The 21682-nt window shown below is 42.2% G+C and overlaps 1 protein-coding gene across 6 annotated transcripts in view; it reads left to right on the top strand.

Moving 5' to 3' along the window:
* The window catches only part of JAKMIP1 (janus kinase and microtubule interacting protein 1), a 199174-nt gene that overhangs the window by 125087 nt on the left and 52405 nt on the right, over positions 1 to 21682 (top strand). For all 6 annotated transcript variants that reach the window (XM_073648252.1, XM_073648219.1, XM_073648227.1 and 3 more), the window contains exons 9-13: positions 976 to 1104; positions 2452 to 2580; positions 5120 to 5203; positions 14003 to 14065; positions 16078 to 16176. In XM_073648252.1, coding sequence (XP_073504353.1) covers positions 976 to 1104; positions 2452 to 2580; positions 5120 to 5203; positions 14003 to 14065; positions 16078 to 16176 — 504 coding nt within the window. The remainder of the gene's footprint in view (positions 1 to 975; positions 1105 to 2451; positions 2581 to 5119; positions 5204 to 14002; positions 14066 to 16077; positions 16177 to 21682) is intronic.

The raw sequence follows: 21682 nt of genomic DNA on the forward strand, positions 1-21682 counted from the left end.
AGCAGCATAATGTAGGGGCAGAGACCCTGATTCCAGTGATATGTCACTTACTTTGCTGTGTGTTGCTGTTTCAATCAAATCAGTGTTTTATCAGCAGGAGATTATCATACAGGACTAGGTGTGTCGTACCTCCTGGTCCAACCACACCCCCAGCACTGATTGGCTGCTTTCAGTGTGCACTCTAATAAGTGGTGTGGGCGGGGTTATACAAGGCTCAGCATTCGGAGCACTGCTAGATCTGCAGTAGAGAAAACTGTTATTGTATCAAAATGACAGCATACAGCCCAGCAAGTGACACATCCCTGGAATCCCTGTCTCGACCCCTACATTATGTTGCTTTCAGATTACATGGCAAAAACCTGTTGATAGATTCCCTTTAATAGCAGTCTGCAATAATCTTCCCAGTCATTGTGAAACTACAACTCCCAGCTTGATCTGACAGCTGCAGACCTTATCGGCATGCTGGGAGTTCTAGTTTCACAACAGTTGTTGACCTGCCCTACAATGTAGTTGTATATACTTTTTCATGACTGTCCGATAATCCAGAACGTCTAATATTCCGGCATGTATTTCTAGCACAAAAATGCAATATAATGGACTAATTGAAGAACCTAGTTAAACCAGTAGCTGATTTTTTTTGTTTTCACATCTTAGAATATTTTGCTTTGATATATATTTTTATGCTGTCTGACAATCCAGAAAGTCTGATAATCCACGAGATCCCATTTTTGATGGATAAAATATATTTTACTATATATTTGGAAGCAATCTGATAATACAGTAACGAAAACTGAGGGATTTTATATTTCTAGTCCTTCTGCAAACACAGGCTGTTTTGGGCCACCTTGTGCCCGTGTCTCTGTAGACATCCTGCTGAGCACTTGGAGGTCCCCATAGAGCACTGGGTGGTCTCTCGGCTTTCTCTATGTGTATAAATGTTTACATAATTTCACTTGATAACCTCTTTTTTTTCAGAGGCATGTTGTGGAGACGTTTTTTGGATTTGACGAGGAATCAATCGATTCAGAAACCTCTTCAGTCACCTCATACAACACCGATAAAACGGACAGGACACCAGCAACGCCTGAAGAAGACATAGAAGATGTAAGTCGCTCCTGCTGCGTTAATAGACATCTCGAATCTGTAAATAATTGTCAATCTAATATTTATGGGCTATCGTAAGAATAAACCCATCAATATGAAAGTCCCTTTTAGAGGCTTTTTTGGTGGAAAACGTCCCACCTGCTGTTCTGCTGTGTAGTCAGTGATCTCAGATATAGATTCGATGCTGCCACTCCCTAACAGTGCTTGTCTTTAAAGGGGTATTCCCACCTATCCCAATGTGTAGCTATAATAATATTAGCAAATACCTTCAATTAGAAATGTAGTATAGTTCTCCTGATAAGCTATGTCGCTTACCCCATGTGCAGGACATTGCAGTAGCTTAGGTATCCATGGTTACGACCATTAACGGCTATCTGTCACTATGAGTGGTCGTAACCGTGGATACCTAAGCTACTGCAATGTCCTGCACATGGGGTAAGCGACATAGCTTATCAGGAGAACTATACTACATTTCTAATTGGAGGCATTTGCTAATATTATTTAGTACACCTACTACATATTGGAATAGGATCTTGGAGATGGTTATTTTGTGAGCTTCTCAACTGTTTCCAATTGAGTACTGAAGAGTAGACTATTCCATCCCACAGAGGCCTGTAAAAAAAAGTATACATTAAGTTAAGCCTGAAAGTCTAAAAGCGACCAATGCCAGTGGTAGGCATTCGTTACACGCTTTTTTTTTTTTTTTTAAAGGGGTGGGCAACTTTGTGTAATAAAGCAACACGTTCAGTTATAATCGGGGAATACACATCTGTCTGTAGGCGTCTGCCATTTTTAAGCCATGACCCCCTCACTTCAAAAGCACTAAATATATTTTCTACTTTCAGGGGTGTAATATTGGTGGACGGATTAAAAACAAGGTTGATTTCTTCCAAAAAAAACAGCACCACCCCTGTTCTTGGGTGATGTCTAGTAATGCATCTCAGGCCCATTAAAATAAATAAGGAAGAGCTGCAATACCGCACACAACCTGTAGACAGGTGTGGCGCTATGTTTGTATGAAATCAGCCATTTTTTTTTTTTTTTTTTTTTAAATAACATAGAACTATTTCAATGAGCGTGACCAAGGCATGAAATCTTCAGCTGGCTCTCCATTTTGTGCAGATTTTTATTTTTTTTTGTTCCAAAAATTGTGCGAGTTGGATTTTTGTAAACCCTGTTCACTTGAGTTGTGCTGTAGATTGCTGAGGATTTGTGCAATATGGCGTAAACGTTAAGGTCGGGAGGCGGCAGAGTCTCTTCTCTAGACTTCTGAATGGACAGGCAGGTCTGCAGGTATTTGAATGATTCATGTTTGATAATTTGCTCCATTATTCCTTCTCCTTGAAGAGCACTCCTAAGGAAGAAGCTGATTTAAGGTTTCGCCAGCTGACCCGGGAGTACCAGGCCCTGCAGAGAGCGTACGCCTTGCTGCAAGAACAAGTGGGAGGAACGCTGGACGCAGAAAGAGAAGCCAGGGTGACTTTCTTTTATCTCCAACCTATCGACCAGCTTGTTTCTCTCTATACCATCCTAGAGAAGTTCTTTCTAATCAGGCTTTACAGCCAGTACAGGATAAGTGCAGACTGATCAGTCCACTCATTGCCATATAATATTATTATTAATAATAATAATGTTGATTTTGTAAATTGCTGAAAAAACATGTAGCTCATTATGAAAATTGCAACGAAAAGCTGTTCCAAAACTGTAAAATAACCTCTCCTGTAAATATACCATAACTCGCGTCAATCTCATCTTTCAACTCACAGCAAATTACTTTAATGGTATATTCCCAGATGGCTGAAAAAATATGTCCAGATTCTGCTGCATATTTTGTCACTGTGGTATAAGAAAATCTGCATGTTATACAATTCTCTTATGGATTTCAGCAACGACATGGCGGAGGGACAGTGAGGAGCCATCAATAGGGCTAGGTAGTCGGAGATTTAGCAGCAAGAGGGAGGAGGAACACCAGGAGCTGCCAATCGGGCTGTGTGGGCAGAGATTCACCAGCAGAGAGAACGGACCCTGATGAGCTGTCTATCAAGCTAGATGGGCAGGGATTCACCAGCAGAGGGGAAGGACCCTGAGGAACTGTCGATCAAGCTAGATGGGCAGGGATTCACCAGCAGAGGGGAAAGACCCTGCGGAACTGTCGATCAAGCTAGATGGGCAGAGATTCACCAGCAGAGGGGAAGGACCTTGAGGAACTGTCGATCAAGCTAGATGGGCAGAGATTCACCAGCAGAGGGGAAGGACCCTGAGGAACTGTCGTTCAAGCTAGATGGGCAGGGATTCACCAGCAGAGGGGAAAGACCCTGCGGAACTGTCGATCAAGCTAGATGGGCAGAGATTCACCAGCAGAGGGGAAGGACCTTGAGGAACTGTCGATCAAGCTAGATGGGCAGAGATTCACCAGCAGAGGGGAAGGACCCTGAGGAACTGTCGATCAAGCTAGATGGGCAGGGATTCAGCAGCAGAGGGGGAAGGACCTTGAGGAGCTGTCGATCAAGCTAGATGGGCAGAGATTCACCAGCAGAGGGGAAGGACCCTGAGGAACTGTCGATCAAGCTAGATGGGCAGAGATTCACCAGCAGAGGGGAAGGACCCTGAGGAACTGTCGATCAAACTAGATGAGCAGAGATTTACCAGCAGAGGGATGGACACTTAGGAGATGTCGGTCAAGCTAGTTGGGCAGAGATTCACCAGCCGAGGGAAGGGACCCTGAGGAGATGTCGATCAAGCTAGATGGGCAGAGATTCAGCAGCTGGGGGAAGGGGGTCAATAAGCTATTAATTAGTCTAGGGCGGCAGAGATACAACCGCTGCAGGGGGAGGCACACTGAGGAGCTGTCAACCAAGTTAGGTTGGTGGAGATTCAGCAGCAGAAAAAAAATCTGCAAAGTTTCTACAGCAAAATCTTCATGTAGTCCAGTTCTCTTACAGCTTTGCAATGCATGGGGTGAAATCTGCAGTAAAAAGTGAAATCCATAGTAAAAATCAGCACAGAGTTAATATGCTACAGATTAAAAAACTGCAGGTAGATTTCTGCACAGAAATTATTCTGCAGCGTGCGGATGAGATTTTTTTCGTACCCAAATCCTTAGCAAAATCCAAATAAATGTATGAACAAGCCCTAACTATCCTGTTCTACTGTGAATTTATATTATTACATATCTTAATACATGCCTGAGCTTTGTTTTTCTTATACAGAACTTGAAACCATCTATAAGGGTCTCCCCTCAACTTTTTGCAAATTTCATCCACTTTTTCAAGCATCAAATCCAATACATTGGATTGCCTGCATGTCACATCACAGCCTCATGTAGTCACATATGGCACGTACATCTTCTGGCAAAATTCCACAAAATCATTATTTTTTAAGCCAAGAGGAAAGCTAATAAAGAGAGCAACATAAATTCAGACAATCCCTGTACTTTTCACACCTTAATGTGATTTGCAGATTGTATATTTAGCACTTTATTTCAAAGATTGTTTTCCAAAAAAACTCTCCAAAGTACCAGTCACTAGGTGTCTCCCTTCTAAGGAAGATGGTCAGGACTTTTATCTCTCTAATTTCCTGTCTTTTATACAACATGGAGGCATAATATAGAAGCAGATTTTCAGTTTAGGGCATGCAAGTCATTGGACAATGGTAGGAGCAAAGCATGCTTGGAAGTAAGGAAAGGAAGTTATAGCGCTTATTGTGCTGGCTGAGTGCTAAATAAACGGGACCACCTACTCCTAACGAGCGGATGGCAAGTTGCAGAGCAGGAGACTTAGGACAGTTCCTGTACATATTAGACTGGTATGCATACCAAAAGCTGTTAAGATTTGTAGGAGATAAGAGCAGCAAGACTTTGATTTTATACAGGTTTTGCATGAAACGACAAGTACGGTTTAAAAGAAAAATTCCTGTGGAGGGAGCGCACTGTCCTATGGAGGGAGCGCACTGTCCTGTGATTGAGTATGCTATAATCCATGCATATAATAAGACTATTTTTTTTTGCCCTGCACAGACTCGGGAACAGTTACAAGCCGACCTGCTGAGGTGCCAAGCAAAGATTGAAGACTTGGAAAACTCTTTATGTGATAAAGGACAGGTAACAGCAGGAAGAGCCGCTCTGGATAAGCCTGTGTCTGTGTTTCTTTGCACTGTGGTTTTCAGTTTTATATCTTGGTGGTGGGCATTGAATTTGTAAAAAAGAAAAAAAAAATTGTAATAAAATATTTATAATAGGGGACAATGCAGAGGACAGTTTATTGGGTCCATATTGTGCCTAGTAGTCCAGAATAAGATTTATATAAATTATTTTTTGGTTTTTTTTTTCCTCATTTAAAGGGGTGTTCCATTTTCAGCAAATAAAGGTTACGGTTTTTCTTTTGCATAATGAAAAGTCATACAATTTATAAAAAATACTTTATCAATTCATTTTTAAGACCTCTGCTTGCTGCCATTCATTAGGAGTCTTGATTGTGCAGGAGATGGGAATCTATCCTGATCGTATGATGATCTCCTATAACCAAGAATCATTACAAGACACGACTTGGATAACTGTAATAAGCCGATCTCGATCACATGTATTGGTCTGAATTTTATCCCATGAATCCTATTAAAAACAGCAAGCAGAGATCTTGAAGACCTAATAAAGTATGTTAGATCATTTTTATATTTTTTCTCCTTATATTGTGATTAAAGCACATATGTCACCAAGTTTCACAATGCAATACATTATTACATAGATTTATTACACCTGGTGAGGCTGATGTACTTGGTTTGTAAATCCTTGTTAGAATGGACGTTTAATCCTGATAAAACTAGCTTTTTAGGAGTAGAACTGCAATACGAGCATGCTCGCTCAGCCTAACCGAAATCTGCATCTTGTATTGTGCATTGTGATATTTCAGCAGCAGGGAGGAGGGTCACTGAGGAGCTATCAATGACACTAGTTGGGCTGAATTTCAAGAGCAGGGAGGAGGGTCACTGAGAACCTGTCAATAAGACTAGGTGGGCGGAGATTCCTCAGCAGGGAGGAGGGTCACTGAAAAGCTGTCAGTCAGACTAGGTGGCCACACATTGACTTTAAACTTTCAAAGAAGATTATGCAGCAATTGTAACATGTGTTTTCATTGTAAGTACATCCATCAGATCAGATCTGATAGATTTATTTAAAACTGTATGCCGTTTGCATCATAAAATCTAATGAAAAATCTGCTTTAAAGAAGCACTCCTTTTAATATTTTTCAATCCTCATATTATATTGCACTGTGTACTTACAATTGCTCATTTTTAGTGTTGAGCGAGTATGTTCTATTAACCCTTTCGCCGAGTATGCTCGGGCCGAGCTCCGAGTATTTACAGCTGCTCGGTCATATGGTTGAATCGCTCCCGTGTGCATGATTTGCAACTGTTTGACAGTTTTACTACATGGGAGGAATGTCTATTTCTTACACATTCCTCACATGTAATAAAGCTGTCAAACAGTTGCAAATCATGCACACGGAGCGATTTAACCATATGACCGAGCAGCTGTAAATACTCGGAGCTCGGCCCGAGCATACTCGGGACTGAACATACTCGCTCAACACTACTCATTTTGCCTTTCTACCCAGCGAATTATTCTGTTTTCTCTGCTCTACATAGAAATAGGAAGTCTCTTGTCCCTGCATTTATCATTCCCCTCTTCAACTTCTGACCCAGCTGTTCCTCTCCTCCCTCCTGCCATACACTTTTGCAGTGACTCATGACTTGTGCAGACAAAATATACACTGCTCAAAAAAATAAAGGGAACACTTTTACAACAACATAATATAACTCCAAGTAAATCAAGCTTCTGTGAAATCAAACTGTCCACTTAGGAAGCAACACTGATTGACAATCAATTTCACATGCTGTTGTGCAAATGGAATAGACAATAGATGGAAATTATTGGCAGTTATCATGACACCCTCAATAAAGGAGTGGTTCTGCAGGTGGGGACCACAGACCACATCTCATTACCAATGCTTTCTGGCTGATGTTTTGGTCACTTTTGAATGTTGGTTGTGCTTTCACACTCGTGGTAGCATGAGACGGACTCTACAACCCACAGAAGTTGCTCAGGTAGTGCAGCTCATCCAGGATGGCACATAAATGCGAGCTGTGGCAAGAAAGTTTGCTGTGTCTGTCAGCGTAGTGTCCAGAGGCTGGAGGCGCTACTAGGAGACAGGCCAGTACACCAAGAGACGTGGAGGGGGCCGTAGGAGAGCAACAACCCAGCAGCAGCACCACTACCTCTGCCTTTGTGCAAGGAGAAACAGGAGGAGCACTGCCAGAGCCCTGCAAAATGACCTCCAGCAGGCCACAAATGTGCATGTGTCTGCACAAACGGTTAGAAACCGACTCCATGAGGGTGGTATGAGGGCCCGACGTCCACAGATGGGGGTTGTGCTCACAGCCCAACACCGTGCAGGACGCTTTGCATTTGCCACAGAACACCAGGATTGGCAAAGTCGCCACTGGCGCCCTGTGCTCTTCACAGATGAAAGCAGGTTCACACTGAGCACATGTGACAGACGTGACAGAGTCTGGAGACGCCGTGGAGAGCGATCTGCTGCCTGCAACATCCTTCAGCATGACCGGTTTGGCAGTGGGTCAGTAATGGTGTGGGGTGGCATTTCTTTGGAGGGCCGCACAGCCCTCCATGTGCTCGCCAGAGGTAGCCTGACTGCCATTAGGTACCGAGATGAGATCCTCAGACCCCTTGTGAGACCATATGCTGGAGCGGTTGGCCCTGGGTTCCTCCTAATGCAGGACAATGCCAGACCTCATGTGGCTGGAGTGTGTCAGCAGTTCCTGCAAGATGAAGGCATTGAAGCTATGGACTGGCCCGCCCGTTCCCCAGACCTGAATCCGATTGAGCACATCTGGGACATCATGTCTCTCTCCATCCACCAACGTCACGTTGCACCACAGACTGTCCAGGAGTTGGCGGATGCTTTAGTCCAGGTCTGGGAGCAGATCCCACAGGAGACTATCCGCAACCTCATCAGGAGCATGCCCAGGCGTTGTAGGGAGGTCATACAGGCACGTGGAGGCCACACACAATACTGAGCCTCATTTTGACTTGTTTTAAGGACATTACATCAAAGTTGGATCAGCCTGTAGTGTGTTTTTCCACTTTAATTTTGGGGGTGACTGCAAATCCAGGCCTCCTTTGGTTAATAAATTTGATTTCCATTGATGATTTTTGTGTAATTTTGTTGTCAGCACATTCAACTTTGTACAGAACAAAGTATTCAATGAGAATATTTCATTCATTCAGATCTAGGAGGTGTTATTTGAGTGTTCCCTTTATTTTTTGAGCAGTGTACTTCCTGTTTTTACATAGAACTTTGCAGGATTCAGCTAGTCAGCTTTTTTACTCATGTGATGTCATAGACCTAATGGAAAAGAGAAGAATTTAACTTGGTAGAAAGACAAAATGAGCAATTGTAAGTGCACAGAGCTGTATAATATGATGATTACAATCTATTAAGAGGATACAAATTTTGATGGGAGGAGTGCTTCTTTAAGCTGTATTAGCTAAAATCATTTTAAATCCATACTCTTCAATGGCTCACACTTCACCATGGGAAGAAGGGAATGTGGAGGTTTCTAATATAAAGCAAGACCGCCGTATACAGTTCTGTATTCCCATTAAGGGCACAATAAATCCATTTATTCCTGAACCATTAATAAAACTTTTAATTACCATGATAAAAAATATATAACCAATATCTACTGAATCTTTTATATAGAAATAAAATATCGCCAGCCATCCCAACACGCTTCATCAGGGAAAAGAGGAGATTAGTACGTTTTTCTCCTGATGAAGCCATTGACCCAGTGAAACATGTTGGGATGGCCTGCAATATTTTAATTGTATATACAGATTCAATTGATGCATTATACTAATGTGTATATATATGTATATGTCTATGTATGTGATATATATATATATATATATATATATATATATATTATAGTAATTAAAGGTTAAGTTTCACTAATGATTAAGGAATGAGTGGATTTATTGTTCCCTTAATGGACATATACTATTAAGAAAATAAATGTTTTTCATATGTGGACAATAGGGCAATAATAATTGCTGTGTACAGTCGACTCCATGACTTTTTCCAGTTCCATTATGTGTTGTGACTCCATTCCTTTTCTTGTGGTTTGACTTCTATAATATCATGTGAACGGGGTGGAGTTATCGACAATGACGTACGACACATAAACATATACTGAGATAATAAATTATTTTTATTCTCTATCTGAGCATATAATAAGTTCTGTGTCAAAATGGGATATGTAACACATAGGGCCAAAAGTAATTTTCTGTGTAATTTCCTCTCCTGCTCCACATGATGTCTTCCTTTCTGCATTTGTCAGGCTTAGGACATAGGGAGCACAGATTCTTGTCTCCTAATAGTGGTTGTCACAGCAATAATACAGATGGAGCCCTTGGGTAGAAGAGGCCAAGCTCATTACACTCCTAAAACTGGAGGCTGATTCTCAATCCTGGGCTAAATTACAAACACTGGAGCTGTAGGGCGGGATGCAGATGAGACTGCTTTTATTTTGCATTTGAAGTGTGTGTAAAGCCTCTGTTGCGCCCCCATCTGATCCCGAGAACAGGACCGCTCTGAAATGTCTCATTAGGATGGAGGTATGGTTGTGGATCACTCTATTCATTATCAATGGGACTGCCGAAAAAAGCCAAGCAGTGTACTCTACCATCTCCGGCAGTCCTGTAGACCATCACCGGCGTGGCCACAGCTCCATTCCGATGGGCATCTTGGAGCTTCTTTCTTGGGATTGGTGCTGGTCCCAGTTTGTACCCAAATGTGAAAACGCGATGACTTGTAATGGTAATGATCAAGAGGGTCTGACTTCTTGTACCCCACAACAAAGCCCTAGAATAAAGGATCAACACAGTAATTTTCTGTTCAGAGGGATGTTCTTAGCACAGTTCAAGGGAAAAACTGTGAAGCGCAGCATCCCCCTAACTCTCAGGATCTCCTTTCTCCCAGCGATCATTGAGCGATGGCTTATCCTAATAATATGGCATCATTTACTAAAGAGGCATATCTCTTTAGGCACTAAAATGACAATCACCTTTTGGGGTCCCTCACACGAGCATACAACTCGGACGAGCACTATCCGATGTTTTATCAGACCAATGTTATTCTATGGGGCATGAGAAAAAAATCACAGCATGTTGCGAGTGGCTCCACAAATCAGATCACACTCACTCATTCAAGTCTATGGGTGCGTGGAAAACATCAGACGGCACTCGGATGTCATCTGAGTGCAATCCGATTTGGCCCTTTGGTAGAGGTCTCCCAAAAAAAGTCTCACAGCTGGAATTTGCTACAAGTATTGCTACAAGTATTCAATTTTCATCACTCCCCTAAAGTAGAAATGAAGAATTACATGGTGCCCAGTGAAGTCAATCGCCTTTCTCTGCTGGGTTCACCTGAGATGTAGTCAGAGATGTTCTGGATTGTTGAAATATATATACGACACTCATCTTATAACTCAGAATTCCCTATTCTGCTATTTCAGTTTCCATTCCATTTCAGTTTTTTTAAGCTTACAATGATCATCCATCCAGTGGCTGGCCACACTGCCCTACTTGTGGGGTTGCAGTATGGTGACCTCTGTGCCGTAAGTGTTCGGAAGGGTTTAGCTGAAGATCTGACCTTCGTTCCTTGTAAGCAGTGACTATGTTGGTTTCTCATTATTATTCAGTGGCGGTGCTTGTACATAATGAGGCTCTGTCAGGGTACAGCACAGAAACGCTGGCAAGATACCTCTACAAGAGAAACCGCCAAACCCCTACATGAGAGCAGCATGGCTGCCAGATCCTCCTTACATAAGACCTCGATGATCAGTAGTGAAGAGACATGTTACTCTGATAAATGACATAATCATAGTGTGTTGTAATCCTGTATACATCACTATGGCTGGCAGGTGCATTCACGATCATCGGGCTGGATGTGTGATTTCTTTTAGTGAGTCCATTCTCACTTGCACTATGGCGACCACACACTAATATTATTATTTAGTTTTAGAGCACAATTGATTCCAAGAGAAAACGGGTTACATACAAGATGTAAATGTAGAGTGTAGTCAAGAAACTAACAATGATAGACCGGTACAGAGGGGAGAGGACCAAGCCCTCACGGGCTTATATTCTACAGAATGATTGGGAAGGAGACAGTAGGTTGGGGGTTGTGGCAGCTCCGGTGGTGGTGGCAGCGGGGTCATTGGAAGCTGTAGCTTTCTTGAAGAGATGGGTTTTCAAGTTCCGTCTGAAGGTTCCGAGTATGGTGGACATGATGGGGCACAGAATTCCAGAGGATGGTGGATACTCGAGAGAAGTCTTGGATGCGATTGGGTAAGGAACCTGTGGAGTGTGGTGAAGTGAAGGAGGTCTTGGGAGGGCCAGAAACTACGTGTGGGAAGATATTGGGAGATTAGTTTAGAGATATATGGAGGAAACAGATTTTGGACTTCTTTGTAGGTCACTGTTAGTAGTAATATTGATCTGTTGATGGTTCCTTATCATTTCCAGTTTGATCAGAGGTACATGGTTAAAATAAATATGTCCATAGACTTGGGGTAAAGATCAACCTGCTCCCCCACCTTCTCATTTGGATTTGGACTGACTAAACTTTTCCAGTATATGGAGTAGGAAGACATTAAGTCCCTGACTGCCAGACCATTTTGGTGCTTCTTGTATATGGGGTTATTTAAATGGAGAAATCCAACCTGTTCAATCATTTCTTCAAGGGACTTGCAGACCTCCAAAAACATAGGAGAGATCAAAATGAAATGACTTTATCCAGGTGCTAATGAGCATTGTACTTTAAGATGTCAGGTTAATGGGTAAAAATATATGAGGGGGATATATAAGAATAAGACAACACGAAGGGGTGATTAACCAAAACATTAGGTGTAAACACCCAGAAATAGAGTAAGCATAACCACATAAAATTAACAACTTTTATTGTAAATGTATTAAAAACATATACATATATGCCAGAACATCAAGATTTTAAGGAGGAAAACAAATGTAACAACATTCACGTGCGGGGAACGGTAAGTAGTAGGCAATAAAAAGTTATGGGCACAACCTATAGGAATTCTCATGTGTGTATCCAAGCAGTACAGGGGTGAATCTACCCAAATCACTAATTAACTGTAAGTAACCACTGCCATAATAGTTATAAAGTGCTTACCCATAGTGTGCCCTTGCTGTACACGCTCCATCTGCGGCCCGACGCGCGTTTCGCGGGATAGCTTTATCAATTTAGTGTTGTATAAAGGGGTGATTGCCCAAGGGACAGGATATATAAAGAGTAACAAAATCAGTAATACACGCCTACCGGCACCCACCTGGATCGAACGCAGACCACCATGTCGTGGTCTGCACAGGGACCAGATATGGTGGTATCAAAGCTCCACGAGCTGCCGAACCTATATGGCCTGTGATTGGGGGCAACCGTCAAGTGACCTCATAAAACCTCCAATGACGTGCTGCTCAAGTCACCTGACTGCTGCAGGCAATCGCAGGCCACAGTGGTCTGGTTGAGAGGTGACACCACTTCCTGTCTCTGCACATACCCTAGAGTGGCATCCAATTAATCCAGATGGGTGCCGGTAGGTGAGTTTATAATATTTTACTTATTCTGTGCCGTATGCAAAGTTTCATTTTGCCCGGACAATCCTTTTAATATTTGTGCATAAGGGCAAGGGTGCGCATATTTGTTTATTTTGATGCATTTAATTCAAGGATGTAATGGTGTATGTCAGGGGGATATATTGGTGTAGATCCTTTTTTTTTTGTTTGTTTCTTCCGTTGCTTCATGTTCTTGCCTCCATTCACATCCATAGAAAAATTTTAAAATTCCAGGGTACTTGAGTATATATTTACACTTTGTAAAGTAAAACCAGCTAACCCAGAGTTACACTGATTTACTACAGTCATCAAATCCTACAGGAGGTCCAGATTTTCTTTCCAAAATGTTCCACTTAGCAACGAGCTTAATAAAATGACACTAACTTATATGCTCGCAAAGCCCATGATGATCCAAAGCTGTCGCGCCACTGGTCCCTTTCCTTATGAGATGGTGTTCCAGCAACTGGCATGTGACCGCTGCAGCTAATCACTAGCATCAGCTTTGATGGTAGCAATGTCGATCTGTAACTGCTGAGGTTAGTGATTGGTTGCAGTAGTCACATAATAGCACATGGAGCTGCTGACAAACCAGCTGAGCTGCTAATAACTAAGCATAAGTTACTATCGGGGCCATGTAGCAACTTTAAAAAAAAACTTGGTCAATAAAGAGCAATTTTGCAATGATGTCCCACCTTAATTCTTCATGTATAGATTTGGTAGCACTGTTACCTCTTTACCTCTTCCGTGTAGTGTTTTTGATACTGTAGGCCTACGGCTGGTGGGGCAGGGTTGAGGTCGGATGGTTCAACATGGTCATGTGGAAAATGTTATATTCTCTGCAGGCGAGATGTTACAGAGAAGGAGGAGCTGATCACCTTGATGGACATTTTTGTAGGAAAAAAATTCAGTATAACTTTTTTGTTTTATTCATTAAAATCCCTGGTTTTCATATGCATACGAGTCCAGTGGGTGGTCCTATTCCGTGACTATCAGAGATTGATGTCCATCACTGATTAGGACCGCCCACTGGACTCGTGTATAGAAACACCAGGGATTTCAGTGAATAAAGCACAAGTTGTACTGAGTCTTTTTAGATAGCCTATAAATCACTTTGCTCAGCTTCGCCTTCTTTTTATCTGTTTATGGAAATAATTTCCTGTTATATTCTTCATCTTCTTTTTTTTTTCTTAGGATTCCAGATGGGTAGAAGAGAAGCAGCATCTTCTAAGGAAAAACCAAGCATTGTTAGAAAAGGTATTGTCTATCTTATCTGCGGTAACACTGATGTAGTGTTCGGTATAGTTAAAAGGGTATTCCTACCTTTCAATGCAGGTTTTATTTTTTTTCCTTTTCCCTGAGAAATACAGTGGGGGAAATAAGTATTTGATTCCTCTGGCAAACAACACTTAATACTTGGTGGCAAAACCCTTGTTGGCAAGCACAGCAGTCAGATGTTTCTTGTAGTTGATGATAAGGGTTGCGCACATGTCAGGAGGAATTTTGGTCCACTCCTCTTTGCAGATCATCTCTAAATCATTCAGATTTTGAGGCTGTCGCTTGGCAACTCGGAGCTTCAACTCCCTCCATAAGTTTTCTATGGGATTAAGGTCAGGAGACTGGCTAGGCCACTCCATGACCTTACTGTGCTTCTTTTTGAGCCACTCCTTTGTTGACTTGGCTGTATGTTTTGGGTCATTGTCTTGCTGGAAGACCCAGCCATGACCCATCTTCAATGCTCTTACTGAGGGAAGGAGGTTGTTGGCCAAAATCTCGAGATACATGACCCCATCCATCTTCCCTTCAGTACAGTGCAGTCGTCATGTCCCCTTTCCAAAAAAGTACCCCCAAAGTATAATGTTTCCCCCACCATGCTTCACGGTTGGGACGATGTTCTTAGGGTTGTACTCATCCTTCTTCTTCCTCCAAACACGGCGAGTTGAGTTAATGCCAAAGAGCTCAATTTTTGTCTGATTTGACCACAGCACCTTCTCCCAATAACTCACAGAATCATCCAGGTGTTCATTGGCAAACTTCAGATGGGCCTGCACATGTGCCTTCTTGAGCAGGGGGACCTTGCGGGCACTGCAGGATTTTAAACCTTTAAGGCGTAATGTGTTACCAATGGTTTTATTGGTGACTGTGGTCCCAGCTGCCTTGAGATCATTAACAAGTTCCCCCCGTGTAGTTTTAGGCTGACCTCTCACCTTCCTCATGATCAAGGATACCCCACGAGATGAGATTTTGCATGGTGCCCCAGATCCATGTCAATTGACAGTCATTTCGTCTTTCTTCCATTTTCTTACTATTGCACCAACAGTTGTCTCCTTCTCACCCAGCGTTTTACTTATGGTTTTGTAGCCCATTCCAGCTTTGTGCAGGTCTATGATCTTGTCCCTGACATCCTTAGAAAGCTCTTTGGTCTTGCCCATGTTGTAGAGGTTAGAGTCTGACTGAGTCTGTGGATAGGAGTCTTTTATACAGGTGACTATGTAAGACAGCTGTCTTTAATGCAGGTAACTAGTTGATTAGGAGCGTCTAACTGGTCTGTAGGAGCCAGAACTCATAATGGTTTGTAGGGGATCAAATACTTATTTTTCACTGCAAAATGCAAATAAATTTATCTAATTTATACAATGTGATTTTATTGATTTTTTTGGGGGGGGGATATTCTATCTCTCAATGTTAAAATTAACCTATTTTTAAAATTATAAACTGTTCATGTCTTTGTCAGTGGGCAAACTTACAAAAACAGTAAGGGATCAAATACTTATTTCCCCCACTAGCTAAGCGGTGGGGTTTGGCTAATTGGCGCGTCTTGGGTAAGAGGAGGGACTTTGTGCCTTTTCTGCTTTTGCAGATAGAGCAGTGGGAGGAAACTCTTTGCAGAAAGGTCAGATACTACATTGGAAAAAGTGTGACAGAAATTGGTTGATCTTCTGGTTCAAATATTTCTGGAGATTTAAAGGGGTTGTCTGGAATTGCTATCTTGATGACCTCTTTTTAGGTCAATATCAGATCGGTGGGGTACAACACCTGGCACTCCTAATTAATTAGTTAGTTCAAACCAATATCAAAAGTGAACGTAGCCGAAACAGCATGGCTCCATTCACGGTGAAGTGGCCGCTGCCGAGATCTTCAGCTCAGCCTTGTTTTAATTATTATTATTAACTCTGATATTTTCTTCATTAATCTGTGAATATATTGGGGAGACAAATATTTGATTTTTATTTAATTTTAGTTTTTTTTTATGTTTTTTGTTTTTTTAGATATTTAAGTATGAATCGGATGAGAGCCAGCTGAAAAATGACATCCAGGACGCCAAAGACCAGAATGAACTCTTAGAATTCCGCGTTCTTGAACTCGAAGTAAGAGATTCTGTCTGTAAACTCTCCTCGGGAGCAGACATTGCTTTTGAGTCTCGGATTAAATATATTTAATACACATGGATATGTGGGAGCGGGAAGTTTGACTAAATTCTGGGGAAGTGCAGAACAAGAAAACACATGTTGGCCTTTTTATACGCTGCGAGAGATCATTAGTCCATGAATAACCAATGGGCGCTGTTTGTTACACCTAATGTCATAATAGTTTTTGTATATATTTCCCTGTTCGAGTTGTTTAATTTTCTGCATGTCTAATGTAGAAGTGCACACTGTGAATTGTTAAGTCGGTTTTATTTTACTGTCTGTGTAATTTAACCTTGCATGTTTGCCCAATTTTCTTTGCATTTTTTCAGATGAATATATATGATTTTAAAATATTTTCTCATAATAAAAAAAATATTTGCCTTTTGGCTTTATTTGCTTCATTTATTCCATTTAATTCCAGCATGTAATTAAAGTTTGTGTCTGTTTTTTATTTTTCATTTTTTTTAAGTGTTGCTCATTTTGTTTTGTTTTTTATTTTCTCCCAGCATGAACCCATTGACCATTAATTTCACGTTGACACTTTAAAATACTACCTCCACTTCCATCCTTTTTCTTTTACTCTTATGAAAAGCATTTGTTGTTAAAGGACAGCCGAAGAACGGTCATCCTTGTTAAAAACATCTATTTTCATCAACTTTAGGCCCAATCACACGTCATTATTTCATGCAAGTTTGCTGTCTGTGTTTTTCACACAAATAGAATACAGACCTATTATCGTGTATGGGGCTGTTCATATGTCGGTGTTTTTTGTTTTTTTCCCGAATGCTCAGTTCGCAAAAAAATATATAAAACCGAGGCGTATTCATTTTTGATTCGAATCCTGGATCAAACTCCCCCATTCAGGTTTATAGGTGCATGAAAAACTCGGGACAGAGCACTGATGCCATCCTAGTTGCATTTATTTTTCACTGACTGTTTAGATATGAGAACAACTGATGAGACACGGATAGGGATGAGTGGACCTGTGGAAGTTCGAGTTCTGGTACCCGACCCAAATTGTATTCCAAAGTTCAGTTTGGGTACAGAACTGTATCCAAACTTGAACCCGAACCCCATTGAAAACAATGGAGACCCGAACTTTTGAGCTGGAAAATTCTTTTTCTTTCTCTCTCTCTCACACTCTCTCTAACTCTCTTCCAGGAGAAGTCGGGAGTTTAGCTAACTGTCCGGTACCAACCCCAAACTTTTAAGTTCGGGTTCACTCATCTCTACACACTGGTTAAAAACTAATAAAAAATCTGATCCAAAGCACTAATGAAAGTTGATCAGTTTTTCACGTAAACAAAAGAATAACCAAATTATGTCTAAATGAGACTTTATTCCTTAATCTGTCAACTTCTAAGCTCCAATCAGCTGATTTATGACCACATCAAAGTTGACCTTAAAGGGTTATTCCCATCTCCCAGATCCTATCCCAATATGTAGTAGGTGTAATAATAACAATATTAGCAAATACCTCCAATTAGAAATGTAGTATAGTATTTTTGATTCACTATCTCTCACCTCATGTGCAGGCAGCGCAGGACCTTAGGTATCCATGGTTACGACCAATAACAACTAGCTAACTGTGACTTTATCAGTGGACGTAACCATGGATACCTAAGGTCCTCCGATGCTTGCGCATAAGGAAAGAGAGATAGCGAATCAGAAAAAATATACTACATTTCTAATTGGAGATATTTGCTAATATTACTATTATTACACCTACTACATATTGGGATAGGATCTTGGAGAAGGGAATACCCCTTGTGGTCATAAGACAGGGTTCACATGCACGTATTTCATGGTCCATATACCGACCTCAATATCCAGAATAATCACAGGTCTTCCGACCCGATCATACAGCGCCTCGTAGACACACATGAGGATGTAAGTTTGGGTCAGAACCGAAGCTGGGTACTTGTAGGAACCCTCATGAGGCTATATAATGAAATTTGGCTGTACTTATTAGGGGGAAGATGTTTAAGGCTATGTGCCCACGATGCAGAAATGTCCCGGATTTTTCCTGAGCATTTCTGCATCTCCCTGGCAGAAAAAATGCATGCGGATTGTACATGCGTTTTTTCCTGCTAGGGACATGCGGAAGTGAAGCATTCTTTACATGCATTTCCGCATGCGGGTTGTCAAGAGCTTTCCAAGAGATTTTAGTGTGGTGCCCCTGCTGAGCATGAGTGCCACAGATCCTAGAGGGGTGCATGAACGGATTCCTCCACAAGAGGCCCTCATAGCATACACACACCTCCACCTCAGACCACCAGAGGGAGCCCGTTAGGGATATAAAAAGGGAAGGTGGATCTAGGCAGTTCAGTCTAGTCCAGAGAACACAGCTAATAGTTCACCAGTGGAGGACGAGGATCCTGCAAGAGCCCAAGGTATGCCGACGCCATAAGAGCGGTGAAGCGCGGCAAGCTGCCGCTAGTGTGTATAGCCTAGTGAGGGCCTCGAGCGAGGCCGAAGGCTAGAGGAGTGAGTAGCATCTGGGGCAGAGGAGCTGTACAAGCTCACCCCAGAAAACATATATTCCGGACACCGGGTCCGCGTCTACAGGGCCGTATATCCCCCTGTAGAGACAACCGGAGACCCCTGGAAGACTTCAGGTCCCAGGATCACCCAAGAGCTGATACGTACCAGAGCCAGGAGTCACGGAGGCCCCGCAAGCTGGGAGCGTGTACTCAAAGAGAAGGCCCTACCACAAAGTCAGCCGATGCAGGCCAGAGACAAAGTTAGGCCTAGCTCCAGGCAGGTCAGAAACTTACTACACAAAGGCAAGAAACAGGAGGCCCTACACCCGCTCACTGGAGAGGATCCTGATATTCACCCTACAGTGCTCCGGATTGTGCCTTGAATACCATCAGTAAAAGGTACTGAAGTGACTATCTTGTCTGTCCCTGTTCTTGCTCTGACCCGGCTGGGTCCCATCTGTCCTGCATCCTTACATCCCTGCTGCCCTGAGGCCTAGCTCCACCTGTGGGGAGCTATACCACGCAAGCTGCCTTAACACCGGCCTCAGTGGGCTGCCGCAGCGCTCGTGATCCTCACCAGACACCACAGGTGGCGTCACGAACTTTCACATAATTATCCACCCTTTTAAAGAGAGGCCCAGGGTACGGGCCCGGGAGCCGACTACCGGGACATCCCCCCCAAAGCTAACAACAAGGCCCGGGCGCCGAGTCCTCCCCATCCCCTGGGCGCGTCATTAGCATCACTTGGAAAGTGCTTGACAACTTGGTCACACTATATAAATCCATGCAACCGGCATGGATTTATAGAGTGTAACCGAAAGAATGGTAAAAAATAAATATACTTACCTTCTGATGGCCCCCAGTGTCCTTGTCTCAGCTTGCCGGCAGCTCGCGGTAGACTAAAGGACCTGCCGACGTCAGCAGTCGCGTGACCCGTCACATGACTAAATGACATCACCGCAGGTCCTTTAGTCTACCGCGAGCTGCCGGCAAGCCGAGACAAGGCCATCAGAAGGTAAGTATAATGTATATTTTTTATTTTATTCTTTTTTTTTTTTTTTTTTTTTTTTTTACAGGTACCATGGTACGCGGGTCCGGAGGAAAGTCTCCTCTTCTTTAAACCCGGGTACCATCCGCACATTGAAACGCATGGATTCCGCATGTACAGACTCAGTGATGCGGATTCCATGCGTTCCAATGCAAGTCAATGGCGGCGAAAACGCCTCGCTTCCGCAAAATAATTGGTAGTGCTGCGGGTTTTTCCGCAATGATAATCCGCAGCGGAAATTTCCGCAGCATGTGCACAGCACATGCAGATTATCATTGGGGAACATGGCAGGCCTTCTACCAAGCGTTTTTTAAGCGTTTCTGCAGCGGAATTCCGGAACATTTCTGCGTCGTGGGCACACAGCCTAATTGTCATTATATCTCCACTAGAAACTTTACAAAAGTTTTTCTTTCCTCATCCTGCTGTGATGTCGTTTGGTTTCCGTTTTACCAAAAATCGGATAAAACAAAAACACGGATGAATTCTTCAGGTTTTAAGCGGTATTTTATTTGGGCATGGTGATGATACCTTTACCAGGCCTGAGTACTACACCAGTGTTATTCTGTTTGCCTTTTACAAAAATCGCACCTTTATTGGAGTTTTGGTTTTTGTTTGTTTAAATTTGAGAAATTTCTTAATGATTTGTGGTGGTTTGTTTTTTTTCTAAAGACAATGTGTAATACTGAATTCTTATAGGAAAATTCCACATCTCAAAAATACTTTTTAAAGCCTATACCATTTTAAAACTTCATGTAGAATTGAGTGACTGTTTTTAATACTTTCCTTGATTTTATCTTGGCTACTTTTTCACTTTCATGATATTTTCTTCTTCTTCATTCACAGTCAGAGCTCATTTTAACGCTGTCGCCAGTACACCCTGCAAACAAAACAAAAAAATACAAAAACACCAGCAGAGTGAATAATTCAGAATAATGATAGACTTACAATGGGAAACTGGAATTTTCACTAGAAGTTAATTTTAAAACTCCTGCATTGTGGGAACTCCCCCATACATGGTTCATTTGATTGGTCCATTGCATAATGCCACATTTCGGTGCTGGGATCGGCAGCATTCTCTGTTATTATTAACTGTGGCAGCAAACCCTCAAAAGTAGCTGATAGACAGTGACCGGAGAAGAAAAGACAATGATGGTCAAACAAAGTTAAAGTATTCACAGAGTTAACCTACAACGTGTACATTAAAAGTTAACATTTAGGGCTAATTTTTTAATGAATTTCTGCAAGTCCTATGAAGAGGACAGTCGCAGAAATTTCCACAGCAAATCTGCCACACCCTTATATGACGTGGATAGCTTGGCAGGGGGTCTGTTTTTTATTAAATGTATACATTTTTACAATAGAGTTTCAGTAAAAATGTAGGTCCTTGTGGCTTTGACAGCCAAATCTACTTTGATTTTATAAAAAAGTCAGAAGAGAAAAAAGGGTCACAAAATGAGCTCACTGACACATTCACTCATTCTGCAGTGTGCTATGCACGTTAATACATAGGGGCTGTAGAAGTTAAAACGGTCCACATTTTTTAATGGAACCCTATAGCAAAAATTGTTTACATGCCAAAATGCATACATGTAAGTAACAAAAATGACCCTCTGGGTGCAGTCAGACGGCCGTATAAAGCAGAGTGAGATCAGAACGCAGTGCACGGACCCGAGATTGACCGTTTCAGCAGCTCTCACGCCTGGGTCAGGAGAGCCGCCGGCCAGTCCGTGCACTACTTTCCAATCTTGCTCCTACTTATACGGCTGTCTGACTTCACGCCAAAGGTGTACATGTATATTAAAGGTGTTTTTCAGGCTTCAGATATTGATGATCTATACTTAAGATTTGTGGGCGGTCGACACTCAGCACCCCCAGCGATCACCTGTTTTCAGCTCTGGTGGCAGCTGTATCTATGTTCACTGTGTAGTAGCTG

Source organism: Phyllobates terribilis, unplaced genomic scaffold (assembly GCF_046119375.1).
Source record: "Phyllobates terribilis strain yellow unplaced genomic scaffold, ASM4611937v1 Scaffold_1__5_contigs__length_1240528914, whole genome shotgun sequence".
Taxonomy (NCBI): Eukaryota; Metazoa; Chordata; class Amphibia; order Anura; family Dendrobatidae; genus Phyllobates; species Phyllobates terribilis.